This window comes from Zootoca vivipara, chromosome 4 (assembly GCF_963506605.1).
Source record: "Zootoca vivipara chromosome 4, rZooViv1.1, whole genome shotgun sequence".
Taxonomy (NCBI): Eukaryota; Metazoa; Chordata; class Lepidosauria; order Squamata; family Lacertidae; genus Zootoca; species Zootoca vivipara.
This window is the reverse complement of record NC_083279.1, coordinates 30,408,097-30,426,998: the sequence shown is the minus strand read 5'-3', so window position 1 is coordinate 30,426,998 and position 18,902 is coordinate 30,408,097. Positions and strand designations below refer to the sequence as shown.

The following is an 18,902-nucleotide window of genomic DNA, read 5'->3' as shown; positions in this document are numbered from 1 at the left end:
ATTTTTTTCTGCTTTAACATTACATTTTCCACCAAATTCCTAGACATTCTGTTGCACCCATTGCATTCCTCTTCTGCTACTGCTGGACAGTCTCCAGAATCTGAGATGAGTAAATGGAAAACATTTGCAGATAAGTAGCCAATGGGTCAAAGGCGTTCTTCCCTAAGTTGATCATAGTCAATGCGCCGCTTTAATTAAGTTGCAGCCAGAGGATCGAATTCTGCCATCTGCTACACAGAGTTTTTAGCAACATTTTAATCCTATGAAATTGTTACTGTGAGCAGTGATGGCCACAATGCTGTGTAATGCTGAGCAAAACCATAATGCAAGCTAGAACTTCGGGGATCCAGTCCCATGGCCATTCTCACTTAACATGGACAATAAATGCGACTGGGATCGAGAACAGAACAATGACTGCCCATAGCTACTGTAGGCATGGAACTGCCACCCTGTCATAATTAGTGTTCTTAATTACAAATGATTCGGAATACAGTGGTACCTCGATTTAAGTACACAATTGGTCCGGAAGTCTGTACTTAACCTGAAGTGTACTTAACCTGAAGCGAACTTTCCCATTGAAAGTCATGGATTAATCCGTTCCAGACGGGTTCGCAGAGTACTCCACCTGAAGCGTACTTAACCCAAAGTATGAGTGTAATTGGTTCTGGAAGTCTGTACTTAACCTGAAGTGTACTTAACCTGAAGCGAACTTTCCCATTGAAAGTAATGGATTAATCCGTTCCAGACAGGTCCGTGGAGTACTTAAACTGAAAGTACTCAAACTGAAGCATACTTAAACCGAGGTATGACTGTAACAGGATATGAAGCTCATCAGTCCCACTCTAGTGTTACACATAATATAATACTACAGCAATCCTTAGAGGAACCTTAGGGGTGAGCAACCTTAGGCCCAGGGCCAAATACCACCCTCCAGGCCTATCTGACCCTTGGGACTCTCCCAAGGTCGCATGCCCTCTCCAGCCACACCTCCTTCTCTCCCCCAGGCCACATCCCTCGCACTTCACACCCTCCTGGAGTATTTTTGCCAGGCTGGAATGTGTCCTTCAACTCTGATCATTACTCTTGCTTGCCTACATGGAGGAGAAAAAGGTTGTGTGTGTTTTTGAGAAACTGGCCTCTGAGCAGAAGCTTCCCAGGCTTTGGGATGGAGTTGTGAGGGGGTCTAAGAGATCCTGCAGCACAATTCAAAGTGTTGGTGTTTCAAAGCCCTAAACGGCCTTGGCCCAGTTTACCTGAAGGAGCGTCTCCACCCCCATTGTTCTGCCCGGACAGTGAGGTCCAGCGCCGAGGGCCTTCTGGCAGTTCCCTCACTGCAAGAAGCCAAGTTACAGGGAACCAGGCAGAGGGCCTTCTCAGTAGTGGCACCCACTCTGTGGAACGCCCTCCCATCAGATGTCAAAGAGGTAAATAACTACCTGACATTTAGAAGACATCTAAAGGCAGCCCTGTTCAGGGATGTTTTTAATGTGTGATATTTTAATGTATTTTAAATTTTTGTTGGAAGTCGCCCAGAGGGGCTGGGAAACCCAGCCAGATGGGCAGGGTACAAATAATAAATACTATTATTATTATTATTATTATTATTATTATTATTATTATTATTATTCCCAAAGCTGGGTAGAGGTGCAAGAAAGAAAGCTACCCGCTGGCACTGCAGGTAGACAACACAAATCCTGCTTGCACTCAGGTTCTGCTTGTGGGCTTCACAAAGCCATATCCGTGGCCACTGTGAGAATAGGATGCTGGACTAGATGGGTGTTTGGTTTGATCCAACAGAGCTTTCCTTATGTTCTCTCTGGCTCTGGCAATCTTACACCTGGGTATAAGCATTTTTTCTCCACTTGACTGGGTTTTCTCTGCTCCGTTAAGGAACTTCATACATGCCTGGAAATTAACATTCACAGTCTCATTGAATACCAAGAACGATGGATCATATGGCCTTCTTAAATTCTAACTGTTGTCAAAAGAGTCTGCAAGATTTCTTTGGGCCGTCATGGTAAAAGCTAGGGATTTGCTTAGAAATTTGGAAAGAGTGAATGCAGACCAGTGACAAAAGCAACTAATGTACTTACTGTTCTACTGGCCAGGCTGAAGCACGGGGAAAGCTGAAACCCTTTGTGCAATTTCTCTTCTCTAAGGGCAGTAAAAGGATGCCATAAAGCATTTCCCCAATGGATTTTTTAAAAAAACTGAAATTGTGTTTGTCTTCAAGGAGACATTAAGACTAGCAAAAGCCTATGATTCTTGTCTAATCCAACACTCTCCTGCTCCTGGTATTTCCTGGAAGCAATTACATCCTATGTTATGTAATATAATATAGGACTGCACTGGAAAAAAAACTATCTAAAAGGAAGGAATCCAATGAGCTTTTTAGAAAGGAAAGTCTGCATTGTTTGGTACCTGGCTAGCTGACACTTCTTGGGAAGTGTGCCGGTGAATTCTCTTTCATTACACAAACTATTTGTGGTTTGTAAAGCTTTAGTGCAATTTTAATTCTGTCTAAAGCTGCTTATAAGGAAACAACTTTGAGAGAGAAACAGAATAGGGAGAAGAACTGGAAGCCTAAAATGGTTTCCAGTGCCCAAATGGATATGCAAGCCTTGACAACAAGTAACCACAGTCTATCATTCTCCCCCTCCCTCCCTGTCTCTCTCACACCTGTTTGTGTAATCTCGTAGTAATAGAGATGGTGATGCTGAAAAATTGTGAATGATTTAGCCTTCCATGTGAGTGATGTGAGCCTCCCTCCCACCCTGACATCAGATTTTATTTTGCTGGGCATTTCATCTGCCATTTTTGATGGTCTCAGTGAAGCTGAACTGATTGGACTATTAAATTGTTTTGGCAAGAGATGCAATTTGCTTGATTCAGCATATGTTTACCTGCATGAAATATGTGCTGTTTGCATTATTTTTTAAAAAAATAAGTAAATTAAAATTCCAAGCTCAGAAGAAGAAAAGAGCTTGGCTCTGTCTAGAATCTGATTCCAATGTTCCGTTACTATTATGTGTTTTCTCTGGGGAAAGCATAGCACCATTTGTGAGTGAGTCCCTGGAATGTGTTGATTGGTCGTCTGAAATCTCATCTCTTTGTGATGTTGGTTGGCAATAAAATGAAAGAGTACATTTTTCTTATTGTGCGCCACTTGAAAAATCCACTCTGGGCCACTTTAACTGTTACCTAATTCTTTTACAGAAAGCCTTATTGTGTAAGACACAAGATGCAACTCACATGCAGAGGATTACATAAAATGGTGTCTTTTTCACAGATGCCCTCTCCCAACCGGCTATGCTTCCCCAAGTATGGCATCCCCTTTTGCACAAGGAGTGAAATGCATGCATGCACGTTATTTAAAAGCAACAACATGAATTTGGGAAACCACTTGAGATGGTGACTGTTGTAGTGAAGCCATCACAGTCTGATGTGCTTTGACATGTTATTAATCAGGAGATTACTCTGGTGTCACAAGCACATGGGAAGCCAGCGAGCGGCATGTTCTGATCATGCCATGTGTTTGTATCTGTGGTGTGTCAAAATCTGGCAACTATGTTCAAAGGTCACACTACGGTGGCTTCACCACATTGGTCCCCATCCCAATTGGGTGCCTATATCCACACTAAAACATCAATCCAGAGTAGATTACGCGTGGATTAGTGATGAATGTTTGATCTCTAGCAAAACGGTCATACAACTGTTCCCCCCCAAAAAGTATTAGGCACATATGGTAAAGCAGATTCCAAAACTGCACACAATAACATAGTGTCAAAGCAATCAGATGTCTCCATAATTTGGGAGCACTATGACAACACTGTATGCCAGAGCTCTCTCCCTGAACAGGGAAGGCTCATCCAGAGTTGAAAACTCAAGGATCTGGTTAAAGACTTTCTTAGAACCTTCAGGATTCAGTGCTTAGCACTTCCCCAGTACTTCTCCATCCTTGGTCCCACTGCTAATACGGTAGTTCCAAACAAGAAGAGTGAACCTACCATGGCTCCCAGTCTTGATGGCTATATAATGCCTCTGTGATCAAAGGCACTATGATTCTGAACATGGTGAGGAACAACTGCAGGAGGGGGCTATTGGGCTTGCATCCTGCTTTTGAGCACCCCATCTGACTGGCCGATACGGGAGACAGTATTCAGTCAAGCAAGAATTTGTGTTTGCCTTTGTCTGACTCATGCTGGCCGCATGTTGGCATGTTGGATTTGTGAAAATACAGAAAATGATATGTATCAATCAAGCTTTATTACGGTCGTATACCAGCTATTAAAATAAAAATGTTTTACAGGGCTATGGGGGTTGTCATTCAGGGTGGATATAAGAGTCTATAAGTTTGAAGGGGCTATGTTTCCAGAAGGCGGGTCCAGCTGGCCTTTCCCCTGGTGCTGCTCAAAGTTCTCAGTTTCGTACCCGAGCGAAGGAACTACTTCCCACAGTCCAATCCCGTGTTTACTATTCCAATGGCTGTCTTGTTCTGGGGGGGGGGGGGAGACTGGTCCTGCAGATCTGGGTGCAGAATCTGGATACCATCCGAGTTAACTTTTGCTCCTTTCCTAATAGTAGGGCCTTTAGTTTGGCCTTATCTGGGAGGTCGGCCAGGCTCTCCAGAATGGGGGCGATGGTATCTCTACGTACCTTATCGAACAGAGGGCATCTAAAAAAAAAAGATGTTCAGGGCTGCCTACTTCCCCCAACGGGCAGGAGCAGAGTCTCTGCTCGTATGGGATCTTTCCGAATGAGCCTAGCAGCCTATGTATTTTATCTGTATCCTCCAAGAAGCTCAGAGGGGCTTTTCTGCTGCACCATGACCCTAAAAGGTAGGTTGGGTTGAGACCTCCAGGGCTGATTGGGTATTAAAAACTAGCTTCCCCACAGCCAAATCAAACGCTCTAGGTACTGCACCAGTCAAGTATGTGCCCTAGTTCCTTCTTTCCTTTAGTACTTCTATGTTCCACAACTTCAGAAATACTGAAATAGAAAGCAATCACCAAAGTTAATGGCAGGCATGATTTATGTGGCTTGATCAGAAACAAAATATTGGGAGTTATTAGATTCTGGGAGAGTGTAGAGCTTTTCATTTGAAATATTAAAAAAAACCACTGGTGATGTTCTGTGGGAAAGAATCTTACGTCAACGAGGGTTGCCCTTAATGAGCTCCTTCCATTTCTGTAATTAAAACCGATGGATTGCTTTTGACATCAAGTGAAATGTAGCTCCTGATATAAATTCTCCTTATCATTGATGGCTCTGGGATGTGTGGGTCTCACCCGTGGAAATGGAGATCTCTGAGAGTGTCTCTTCACAACAGGGAGACTGAGTTTTTATGATTCAGCCACTTTGTAAATTTGTTTCCCGGTCTTGGAAAAGAGGCAAATCTAATGAACACGGAGGCAGAGAGAATACTTTACAATATCTTCATAAAGAAAGGGTATGGCATGAGGCAGAGAACCATTTTAAAGAAAGCGGAAAGTGCTTTCAGAGAGAACCATTAGCTGTCATGGTGTACAGACATCTCTTCCATTTGCCCCCCGTTGCCTCAGGTCAAATAGTGTTTGCTGGTTTTTAAACAACACAAAACCCTCCAAAACCCTTAATCAGGAGCCAAAGAGGAATGTGCAGTACAGTCATACCTCGGTTTAAGTATGCTTCGGTTTGAGTACTTTCAGTTTAAGTACTCCATGGACCCGTCTGGAACGGATTAATCCACTTTCCATTACTTTCAATGGGAAAGTTCGCTTCAGGTTTAGTACGCTTCAGATTAAGTACCGACTTCCAGAACCAATTGTGTACTTAAACCGAGGTACTGCTGTACACACCAAGCACAGCATCACTTTTTAAAAAACTCTGAAGAAAATGACTGTGGGAAGTCAGCGGGGAGTAGTGGTACAAGGAGACTCACGATAAAATCCTCCCCTGAGCTATGAAGCCAATCACTGCCTCTCAGCTTAAGCTACCTCACAGGGTTGTTGTAAATACAAAGTGGCAGGGGAGAACTGTGTATATTTCCTTCAACCCCTTGAAGGAAGAACACAATAACATGTAATATTAACATCAGCAACTGTTCTGTGTGTTCGGCTTGTGAAAGTGACAAAATAAAGCACGAGTGCAGTAAGGAGGGAGGGACACTTATATGTGAAGCACTTTGAATGACTCACTCAGCTACTGCCTTCCAGTTGGTTTGAATTACAGCTCCCATAACTCTTGACCACTGGTCATGCTACCTGGGGCTTATGGGAGTTGTAGTCCAAAACAGCTGGAAGGCAGCATATTAGGGAACGCTGTTCACCTCATCCACTGATGGAGGAAAATGGCAGAGCATTGGCCTGTTGCAGCATATTGTCTTTGCTAAAGAATGGCAGATGCTTTCAGCTATCCATCGCAATCGATCTCTTTAGAATGCCAGAATAATATTTGTTGCGTATCAATGCAGAACACACACTTAAGAGCCTCCCCATCTCTACAATGTCCAGCTCATGTCAGGGCGGAAAGTCCGTGATCTGAGTTGACACATTATAATACATTCGCAAAACTGTCTCCTATACTTGAAGTGAGTGAGGGAATATGCAAAGTATCTTTCTGCAGCGTATCTGGGGCTGTCTGACTTTGGAAAACAGATATTGGGTTTCCTTGAACTTTTCTAGCAGAGATGAATGGTGGCAGGGGAGTTCCCCCCCCTCTTCCCAATTCTCAAACAATGTAGGTGCAGTTGCCACCCCATTTTCATGTGTGTATGGATATTCACCACTTAAAACATTTATTGAATGTATCAGGGTGTACAGAAAAGGGGAGGGGAAGTGACCACCACACCTGCTTAAATTTGGATAGTTAGGTGCGGGTTTCAAGCATAGCCAGTGTGTCACCTAGTAAATTTCTCTTCTTCAAAATTAAGAATTTTCAAGCTATATATTTAGTAGCATTTTGAGGCTTCTGTCCTGATAACAAGATACATTTGCGTATGTTTTGCTACAGTATTAAAACCAAAGCTGAAATTAATTTGGGAGGAACTTTCTCCATTGTTACAGCTTTGGATGGAATGTTGCAATTTTTTTATATATTAAAAAAAGCCTTTTGAAGCATATCACTATGCTGCAAATTTACAAAAAAAAACCTTTGTTTTGGCCCTACTTCCTAAACGTTTATTTCCCCCCAGGATTCATATTGTACTTCTTGGCCAATAAATGCTATCCAAGTGGCTGGCAAATACTTTAGCTGCATAGTAGCCTATGAATAAAAGAGGCCTCTCTGAATTCTACAGTGACTAGGAAGGCCATATATTGAATCTCTTAAAGTACATTGGATTTTAGTTTACTGCTTTTACAAAAATGCACCGTAAAACAAAAAGTAATTACAGAAGTGCCTGGTTGTGACAAAGAACAACTCTAGGTGTCAAATGGCTTTGCTGAAAATGCTGCTTTAAATTATGGGACCCAGCCTTATGAAGATCTATAGGGCCTTTCTGAGGAATCCCCAAACATTTCACAAGCTGGTTACTAAACCGCAGCTAAACGAGGACAGAATTTCTGGGCTTTATTATGCACGTTTCCCACACATCCCTGCATTGCTGAGAGAATTGAGCATCAGGACAGTCTACAGCCAACATTGCAGTGAATTAGGAACTTTACCCCTGCAGTTGGTTACAGGAATTTGTTCGGCAAGTTTTACCAATTTTAAGAACTGCTTTACTGCAAGGATAAATGGCAGAATGCAGAAAGGCTGCCTATCCCTGCCGAGTTGGTCTTGTACTAAAATGCCTGGTTTTGTTACCGTTCATTGGGAAAGCTTTATCCTGAATTATACAAGAGGGCTAATTTTCCTGGCTCTGGCGTCTGCATCTGATTGTGTGTGTGTGTGTGTGTGTGTGTGTGTGTGTGTGTGTGTGTTTTAATAGAATCAGAGAATCAAATAAGATACAAGGCCAAATTTCATCTAGAAAATGTTGGCTTGCATTTAAGACTCATAATAGCTGAAAGGATGCAGATAGATAATTTAGTCCATTCTCCAGCTTTAAAATAGGACGAGCTATTCTGAAGGAGGAGGCTCCAACTGGGAGCTTTGCAGATGAGCCACCAAGAGCTTTGCAAATGGGACAGCCTCTCTGGGATCACCTGAGGATTCTGGGTAGTGGTGTTCTGACTGCTAGCCAGAATCAGAAACCACAGGCAATTCAAGGTGGACAGTCTAGCACCCTTACTGAGCGTGCTCGTGGTCTCAGGTGATCTCAGAAAGCCAATCATTTGCCACTGCATGTTCTAAAGCTCCAGATCTGTTGTGTTCCTTCTCTTTGGGAAACTTGCTGCTGAGGGCAGCACACCAATCCACCCCAGCTCCTTGTCAGATCTTAAGAACTTGAGTGCCTAATGATGCTCATTCTTAAAAAGCACATGGAGAGATGCAAGCTCCCTGTCTCGAGAAAGCTGATTCTATTCCTGAAGTAACTTTAAAGGGTATTTGAATCAGCAGAGCTTGGTCCATTGGGGAAAATGAAGCACTGCACCTCCAGCCTCTGTCTTCCCTCAGCTAGTCTCCACATGCATGCCTTCATGGCCTTGCCTGTCATTGGCTTGGCTCTACCTGCTGTTGGTCTCTCCGCCTTCTGCCCTGCCAGTCCAAATGGGCACCAGTGACCACTGATTTGCACATGGCTGTGATATATGCAGAGCAGGGTGTGTGTGAGTATTTCATATTTCCCTTTTCTGCACTTTCCCTGCCTTGCAGCAGCAATCTTTTCTCATGTTCTCCAGTGGCACAGCAGCCTACATTTCTCTTATATGGGCAAGATGTGGACCTTCTATTCTAAGTGGGATGGAGAAACAAATAAGCAGATATGTTGACTTTTTCTCATCCCTCTTATTCATCCTCTCCATGGTTTCTTCTTCTTCTTCTTCTTCTTCTTCTTCTTCTTCTTCTTCTTCTTCTTCTTCTTCTTCTTCTTCTTCTTCTTCTTCCTCATCCCCCTCCCTGCTATTTGGCTTAGTGAGTTCTTATTTACTTCTCTTTTTTAAAAAATTTTTTTATCATGAACCTTCTCTTCATCAACATGCCAGGGTGGTATACAGGACAACCATTAAAACCACCTACTAAATCATAAAATAGCAGTTAACAGATACTAAAATGAACCATCCAACAAAAGAAGAATCTTAAAAAGAAACAAAAAACTACCACACACGCAGAGAGAACAGATGAAATATGCATCAATTTACAAAACTTCAAATACCTGGGCAAATAAATCTTAACTTGGCACAGAAATGCTAACAGCATCAGTGCTTGTCATACTTGTAAGGGCACTTCCACAGGCAGGGCACTACCAAATTTATGCCTTAATATCTAATTATATTTGCAGTCCAGCACTTCAACACTAAATGTGCCTTGTCCAAAGTCCAATGGTCAAGGTAAGCAACTATTCCCTCTACTTTCTGCTGTTCTTTTTTAAGAGTTGGAAACTTCAGGCAAATCTCCCTTTCTTTTTTTCCCAGCCCTCTTGGCTAAATAAGCCCCTAGCAATCATTTGCTCACTACTCTGTTCAATATAATAATGAAGCTAAACAACACAAATACTGACAGGTGCATGAACTGCCAAGCAGCAGAACCTGTGTCCTCACATCTCTGGAACCTTATATACAGTAAATGAAAAGACAGAGGGCCGATTTACAACTCATGTGACACACACAAATCAGTTTTAGGCCTGTTTTGTCTGGCCTGACTTCCTACCAAGAGTCCAGGGAATTGCACTGCTATGTTCTGCCTCCACAACTGGAGGCAGTATGACTCTGACCGCCAATTGCTGGGCATCACAAGTGGAGAAGGGGTTGTTGCTCTTAGGTCCTGCTTGCAAGACTGTAATGAAGGTGCTAAGATGGAAGCCCCTGCTAGATATCCCTAACTTTCTACACAGAACTACAACTCTATGAGTGTGCTGGGCAGATAAGCTTACTTAGCCTAGTCTTAGGGTGTTCATGCACCATACTTTACAGAGGACAGTCTCCTTTTAAAGAGCTGTCAGAGGACAAACCTCTATTTGAAAGCATCCTGTGATTTTTAAAGCCCTGTCTGGGTTCAAGAACCATAAGCTGGGAGAAGAAGGACCTTGAAATTGCCCACCCACAATCAGCACTTGGACAGCACCCAGGTCACCTTGTCAGTCATCCTCACAATGGCAATGTGCATTTCTCTTTAAACTATAGGAATCACATGCATTTAAACTTCATGCACAAACTTCTGTCCTTTTTATTGATGGTGTATCAGTACAAACAACCCCAAGCAAGAGTGCTAGAGGTTGGCTTCACCCTTACTCAATTTCCCTTTCACTCTTGTATGCTGTGATCTTGGAAGCTATTGAAGAGGGCTTCCTTGGACAGCTCCTATCTTCATTTCACATTTCTGCTCCGACAACAACCCTTATTATTTATTCACCACCCTGCTTCTTAAACTACCAAGTAAGCAGAGATCAGTGTCCCAACTGCCCAGGCAACCAGAACAATATGTCACTTCCCACTGAAACCAGTGATCCAGCATAGCTCATCCCAACCCCTTTTGTTTTTCCATTTCTTTTGTGACTTCATCAAACAAAAATCTGGGGAGGATGAATTGAATACAAGGAAAACTTTTTGTTGTTCTCATTCTAGCCAAGGCCCTGAGGTCCAAGTGTTTGCAACATCTGGCTTGGTTGTTATCTAAAACATGAAACTTGACTAACCTATATTACATTGTTTTTGTAAAATAAGATTTCTACAAAGCTCTGAGGAAAGGACAAGGGTACATTAAAAGAAAAAAACCACCTCCAAAAAAACATCTCAGTACATTTCTGGTTAAAATTGATGTTCCACTAAAATCTACTGGGGTTGCATTGTTAATTGCAAAAACATGAGAGTTTTCTCCTTTCCCTACAACAATCAAGTAAGAATGTAGCAACTCTGGATTTAACCCCAATGCTTGCCTGTATAGCACATTACTAAAGCATTCCCCCAATGGGTTCAACAAAAGTCTTGATTTGATTCCCCCCCCCCTCATTTCTCAAATGCAACCTTCAAATTCGTTCAGTAGTAATTATTCAGCATTTATATAGCACTTTTGAGTGGTTTTTCTTTCTTTCTGATCTTTGCAACCATTTTATAGGGTGGGCCAGTATATTTCAATATTTCAAACAGAGAAGAGGGAGGGTCAAAATAGATGTGCATTTAGTTTGTAGAAGGCAGCTGTGTACCTTGCTTTTCTTTAACTAATCATCGAGGGAGAGGAGTCTGATTCCAAGCTATGAAGACAGCTTTCACTCTCCTACCAAGAAATGAATGGAGATCAGGTCTCTCCACTGCCTAAGAAAACAACAACACCCCCCCCCAATTGCTGTGCACACCTAGTTTGGCCCTGAGTCTGGCAGAGAGTGGCTTGCCTAAGGCCACCCTAGCAAATTCATATTTCCAGAAGCACACAGGAAAGAGTTAAGCAAATATAGCAAAGATAGCAAGCCATTGCCCTAACGGTAGTCCCGCTTCCTTCAGCTAACCAGGAGCTTGCAACCTATGGGCACACTTCCTTTCTGTTGATTTACAGCGATGCTGACTTTTGTGATCCCAGAGTGCTGAATGCTAGAACACAAGCCTGGCACTTCTTATGGAGAAGAGGGCAAGACCCCGGCTGCTCAGCTCATAAATCAGATCGGCTGCTTGGCTATATGAATCAAACAATCCTGAAGCTTGGGTTTCTCTCTTTTTTACCCTGAACAGGGCCAGCCCTCAGCATTAGGCAGAGGAAAGTGTCTACTGCAGGCAGCAATTGCTGGCTGGGTGGGTGGGGGCAGTAGCAGCAGCCCCACCTACACAAATAATTAATCTTCATTCTCTCCCCCCCCCTCCGCCAACCCCACCAAAAATAATAAAAGCATGAAGAGGATAAGGCTACACTAGTAATCCTCTATGGATAAAGACAACAAAATTATGGGGGAGGGGTGGAATTGTTCATAAACATAGGATATATTGCAGCTTATGACAAACTACTTATCTCTGCCCCCAGAGGAGGCAGACTTCTGTACCTGTGGGAAGGGCAAGCAGCAGAGTTGCACTAGCTGTTTGCTGCATTTACTGATCTGAAATAAAACATTCCTTTAAAGCTAATTCTGCATATGTCCAGGAGCAGTGCTATTTTTCTAGAAAAAGAGTTGCCAGAGCTCACCATGAACCTTGTTCTCTTAGAATGGCAATGGCACCCATCTGAGAGGTGCGGGAAGTGAGTTGTGGCTGAAAAAAAGCCATGTCCAGGAGTACTGTGGACCTTGACTTGGAAGAGTGCCATTTGCTGCTGCTCAGGAAGAAAAAAAGTCTGGGGCTGCCCTTGATGGTTGTTCTCCCAAACCTCCTTCTCCCAAGCATCTTACTCTTTCCATCAGCCACCAACGCCTTTCTCCAAGGGGAAGTGTAGAAGGTGTCCTCTGGCAGAGGTCAGGAAACCAGGGATCAATGGGTCTTTCAGACAAGCCCCATAACCCACTGAGAGTGTCATTTGCCAGTGACGAGGGGACTTGCTCTCTGATTCACCACCTTTTGTAGGGAGGGAAGGGAACAGAGGAGGGAGGAGGGCCCAGGGCATTTGAGTCTGGCCCTGCGTGTAGGAGGACTAGACCCAAGTCCAGAAAGGGTGATCTATTTGAGTAGGGGGAGGGCTGACATTTTCGAGCCTTCCCCTCCCATATTGCCTACTTGCCCCATCCCTCTTCCTAACGTGATCACTGTAAACTCAGGCCATGAAACATGCTCAAAAGAGTTAAACAATGTGCTTGGGCATGATATAATGGGGAACTGAAGGTTGCTTTGCCCATTTCCAGAAGGGACAGAAAGCAGATGTGTAAGTGATGCCCCCTTCAAGCTAATGCACGAAGGAGGGACTTGTACATCTGCCTTGCTGCCTTTCGGTGTGATGCACAAGTTTTGAATACACATGGAGCATGTGCATTTCACTAATGCTTTAATTCCCCTTTCTGGAGGGTACAAGCAGTAACAGGGAAAGCTAATGAGCAAGTTACTCATGCAATGATTTTGCTTGCTTTGTCGTGTTTTAAGGCACACAGTGAACTGACTGGCTCACATCCCTGTCCTTTACAACTACATATATTGAAGGAGAAATAACGACTATGGCGACAGTAAAACACTCTGCATGTTGTGTGTATGGTATCCTTATATATTAGGTCCATATTGTTGCTATTTTACAGACAGGGGAATTGAGGCTGGCAAACCACAATCCTGATCACTCCAAATCCAGCATTCTGTCATCCATTGCTTGGTATCAAGTTGCATTAGGATGCTTTCTCTTAACTCCTTAGAACTAATGGTTTCCATTCATTTAAATCATCATCATCATCATGTAAAATTTTATTATTTTTAAAGAACACACACACATATGGTAACTTACCCAAAATGACTGACTAAACTCATAGAAATGCTGAGCAGAAAGCAGTTTTTGATCATGATAAAACCAGAGAACATCCCATTGTCCATTCCCAGTGAAATTATTAATAGAAGCAGCTGATTTTGCAGGGGTGTACCTTTCGCCACCTTTGTTCTGAAACTGCAGAGGACAAGAGAGGCAGAAATGCACATAAGTGTTAACGTAAAGACAGCAACTAGGTCAGATATCAAGCAATACACCGCACATCATTTGTCTAACCCATTGGGGAGATATTCGAAACATTCCTCAAAGACCCCAAATTCGTTGAGAAGTGGAATTTACATAAAGGTTGTGCGAGCATCTCTCGCTACATGAAGGATGTCCAAGTGTATTCGGTTACCCTCAGCTGCTTGGATAATGAGTACCCCAGTGTATTGGGGATCTTTTGAGGTTGCAACCAGTTCTTATAATTAAGTGCCTTTCCATAGATGTATTGATATAGCGATAGATCTGATCCATGAGTCGCAAATCAGGCAAGGAAGTACTTGCCCTGCTCACAATGGAACATCCATTGCAAAACAAATGTGTAAAAACTACAAAATAGGCACTTAACCTTTCCTATTTTTAATTATTATGATATGCTAGCGTGTGTGTGCATGTCTACACACAGACACACTTCCCTCAGATGCCCTTTGTCTCACCTGGCTATTTTCTTAACCGCAAGAAGCTAGCTAATACATCCAGTGGAAGTCAGAGTACACACATAAAGAACGGTATATAGCAAGCAAAGGCCTCATTTGCTTTGAAGCCCCTTAACGACACACTAAGGAGTTGGGGAAATGGGGAGGGGGGCTGGCATGGCAACAAAATACCTGCTTGCGGGATTGACTGGTATTCCTTTATTTGCCTGCCTGCATACCTGCCTGTCGTCCAGTCCCCCCAAATACTAAAAAATCTCCTTATGACTGTATGCGAGGGCAGCATCTCTCCCTCTTCCTGATTTGTCTAATGAGGATACAGAGGTGACAAAACAAAGCAGTCTTTCAACTCTGGGCTCCTTTCCTCCCCCACCCCCACCCCCCCCCGCACCTGAGACTAAAATAACCCTGCACTCCATCGAGCCATGCAATGGAAGCAGCGAAAGGAGGTTCTCCTCCGTTTTTCAAAGTGCTTTGTGGCGACCACCGAGCCCTAAGCAGAATTCAGGTGACCAGCGAAAGACACAAGGAGTGGAGATACGACCTGGCCCTAAGTGCAAATGATTTTTTTTTATTTTTTTTATTTTAATCCTCCCGGTGGAAAAGAGGGTTCCTTGCCTCCTCCTTCGAACTGGTCCAGATCTGGACCAGCGGATGTCTCTCCCGCTTCACCTCCCTCGCTTGGCCAGAGAAAGAGGGCACTGCAGAGCCGCAGCAGTCCCTTACCTCCCAGCAAAGCCTCTCTGCCACTGATCTCTTGCCCGGGGATTCACGCAGACCCGCGCAAACAGCCTCACCCCCTTTTCCTACCATCACGACCACCACCATCCCCACCCCAGATCCTACTGCTCTCTGGATCCTTCTCTGCCAAGTGTGCATGCACCCCCACCCCACCCTCTCCATCTTCTGGCCCAAGGAAATGGCTGTGTACCCGTGGCCGGATCCACGCAGGACGGGGTGCCTTGCAGCCCTTGTTGCTGCTCCCGCTGCTGCTGCTCCCGCTGCTACTGCCTCTGCCGCTGCTGCTGCAATGAAGCCGATCGAGCGCCGGGTTCTCCTCTCGCGCCTCGCCGCGCTCTCCAACTCCCGCAAACTCCGGCGAAAGAGCACAAGTGCGGCTCTCCCTCCGGCTCCATCGCTCTGGCCAGCCGGGACAGAAGCGGGGGAACCCCTCCCCGTCCCGACCCCCCACCTTCAACCGACGTCCACCGAGCGATCCAAGCGGACGGATGGAGCGCAGCTGCGCCAGAGCAGCCAGGCCAGCGAGCGAAGTTTGCCTCCCTTCCCGACCTGCTGGTTCGCCCTGTGCGTTGCCTCCCCCGAGGAGATCCACCCTCCTTTGCTCCTTTCTTTCGGTTCTCCTCGCCCACCATCCCTGCTCTCCTGCGGATCTCGCCTGCTCCAAGGAGCTGCGCTCACCCAACCGCGAGTTCGCCGCGCAGCCAAGAAAAGCTTACCAACGCTGGCCCACCGCGTGGATTTCGCCTCCCTCGCCGATCTGCTTTTGAGCTGGGGTTGCCGCGGTGATCCAGGCTTCTCTCTTAACAGAGCATCTTACACCTCGGCGCCAAAAAAAAGCGTGGTGGTGGCGGCGGCAGCGGGGGGGGGGAGTCTAGCGGGGAGTCAAATGTAAAGATCCAAGTAATAACCCCCGTTTCCAAGATTGCTTGGCCGGCTTGGGGGGGGTGTCTCTTTGATCCCCCTCGATCTCCCCTGGTCCTCTCCGACACCCCTAGTCTTCCCCTCGTAAAATCCACATGGCTTCTCGCTCGGCTTGTAGTCGAACGGCTGCCAAGCAGACGCGCGCCAGCAGAGGCCGCTGCACGCATGGCAGAAATAGCCCAGATTAATCACCGAGTCCCTTTCTTTACACAGGAGAGCTCGAGACTGCTAAAGCAAGCGCTTCCTAAATTGTGCTGTTTCGAAGGAAGGGGATTCCGAAGGCAAGGGATGGCTTCTTGCGTGCTGAACTGGGGCTTTTCGGTTTGGGGAAACTTGAATGCAGCGTAGAGAGGGAGAGATCTTTAATTTTGTCCATGTGCACACACACACACGCACACGAGAGAGAGGGGGGGGGCATTTTCAGTGCGCAAAATGATTTGCAGCCCTTATTTGTTCTGAAAAGAGTTTGCTTAAGACTGATGACATATCTGTTTTATTTTGTAATGGTAGATAATGCGTTGCCGCTGCTAGGATGGCAACCCTGCTCAATTTACTTCTGAGTAAATATGATTAGGATGAGGCTCCAAATGCACATGCAACTTCACCATAGTTAATCGAGGTTTCTTGTCAACGGGGCCTATATCATACATATGTTTACATGTGAACATAAATGTTGTATACACACAAGCAATGCAATGGGTGGAACAACCTTGAGATGCAAACACAAAGGTGATTTAAACAGATACTGGTTTAGATTCATACTTAGTCATGCTTAGAGTGGGCCCACTGAAATCAATGGGTTTTGTGTTCGTCATGGTTAACGTAAGAACCATTTATTTCAACGAGCCTACTCTAAGCATGATTAAGTTGGGATCCAACCTAATATTTACTAATAGCAAAAGAAACCCTGTAAAACCACCTCATCCCACCCCATAATAATAATAATAATAATAATAATAATAATAATAATAATAATAATAATTTTTTATTTGTACCTCGCCAATCTGGCTGGGTTTGCCCAGCCACTCTGGGTGGCTTCCAATGAAGATTAAGAATACATTAAAGTTGTTGCTACCATCAAGTTGCCTTGGGTGAGTTCCTGCGTTTTACACACCATTTTTCTTACAATGTCTTTACGCAATTCCTCCCCTGCAAGCATTTTACAGAAGCAGATATCTGGAGGAAGGGACATGATGAAGGCTGAGAGAAGGAGAAAATGGCACACAATGCAGGAAGTAATTTCACCAAGGGAACTCAAACTTTGCATGTCCAATAACACAGGTAGAGACCACATTAATGGCAGATGCTTCATTACAAGGAGTCTTAATCCTAAAGATGTAAGCCCAACCACACTTAACCAAGTCTCATTCAACCTAGTGAGCATGTTCATGAGTAAACATTGATAGGCTTAGGCTATAAATTACACCTGCACTTTCTGAAAAAGAAATCAGAATTATCTCTCACAAATGTCTGGATTTGTTGTTGTTTAGTCATTTAGTCGTGTCCGAATCTTCATGACCCTATGGACCAGAGCATGCCAGTGTACATCTAGATCTAAGCAAATTTGCACTTGCTTTTGCCTTAGATTGCAATGTTTACACTGTTTCTGCCAACTGTGAGAAGGAGCAGAGAGATATGGCACACGAGTAAACACACACACACACACACACACATACTGCGTTTCTGAGATTCCACCTTACATTATGTTCATGTTTGCCAGTTTGCTTTTAACAAGAAGACAGCTGAGATTCTCAGAATGCAAAAGTCTGTGCCCGGTATTGAGCATCACATTTTCCAGTTCAGCTGCATGATACACAAAGCAATATCTTTGTCAAGGTTGCCCTTGCCCTCCTCTTGGCTTCATTCTTGCAGCTGTATGGCCTGGTTTCAGCACAGTGGAGAGAATTGCCTGGCCCTGTTGCTGAGGCCCTTGGACTTTGTAAAAACAACAACAACAACAGCAAGAGGAGTTCCTGTGTACATGTACAGAGCATATTCACTTGCTTCAACCACAACCTGCGTTCAACCATCACAGATGTGGAATTAGAATACAAGCTAGCCTGGTTTTGCATTTCCCAGTGTCCCCACAGCCCTGGCCTCTGTTTCCTCTCACAGCAGTCCTAACACAACACCTTCTAGCTGCTTCTCCTCCCCATCACTGCTGCTTTCGGCTCTTGTCAATTCTTCTATCCCTCGTTGCTTCCTCCCTTCTGGTCCTCTGCTGGTACCTGGTTCCTTCACTGCATCCCCAGACCTGACCTACAGTATCCAGAGGTCCTTCAAATGGGCTTCTGCTGATGAAGCTCCTGCCACAGCGAATGCTGAATGTTCCCCAGATTTGGCTACCTTATTGGCATCTCTGGGGCTTCTTCATATGTTATGAAAGCAGCATAAGTGTTGCCTTCAACCCTTTCCATTTTCCATATCCTCCAGATATGTAAGCTATGAACTGGCCTCATCGTGTAGAAGGCCTCTTTGCTAGTGACCAGGACCATAGCGCCATGTCACAGCATCTGCTTTGCAGGCAGAAGGTCCCAGGTTCAATCCCTGACATCTCCAGGTTGGACTTAGACTGTTTCCTGCTTGAGACTCTGGAGAGCTTCTCACTGGCAGACAGCACTGAGTGAAATGCCCTAATGGTATAATTCAGTATGAGGCAGCCTCCATTGTTCCTAGTGCTAGAAGAAGGCAGGAAAAGCTCATCCATGCTGGGGAAGTGCTATAGCTCAGTGGTTGAGTAGACACTTAAAGATAGATAGATAAAACTTCATTCGCATTAGCCAATGGCCATAGCAACAATAAAACATTACAGTGTACACAGAAAAGGAAATTTGATATAAGAGCACAATTTAAATGTCCTGAATCAGCAGGCAGTTAGTGGCCCTTCTTCTGATTGCCCCTGCTATGAACCTAGCAACCTTTGCTGTTATCTGCTCATTTTGTTCTGATAGAAGAAAGGACATTGTGCCAGTGGTTCAGCGCCCTGGGATGGTTAGTAAGAGCAGGTTGAGGATCTCGTTCCTCAGGTCTTTGTAGAGAGTGCAAGACAGGAGGACGTGTGCCACTGTTTCGGTGCTACCGTCTCCACAGGGGCGAAGACGTTTCTCAGGTGGGATCTTTTGGAATCGACCCTCATGTACAGCAGAT

General features: G+C 44.6%; 1 protein-coding gene across 1 annotated transcript in view; it reads right to left on the bottom strand.

The window, feature by feature from the left end:
- Nucleotides 1–13,505, bottom strand: part of GABRA5 (gamma-aminobutyric acid type A receptor subunit alpha5) — a 70,649-nt gene extending 57,144 nt beyond the window's left edge. The window contains exon 1 of the mRNA XM_035116194.2: nt 13,420–13,505. Within this exon, the coding sequence (XP_034972085.1) occupies nt 13,420–13,505 (86 nt within the window). The remainder of the gene's footprint in view (nt 1–13,419) is intronic.
- Between the last annotated feature and the right edge of the window lie 5,397 nt (nt 13,506–18,902).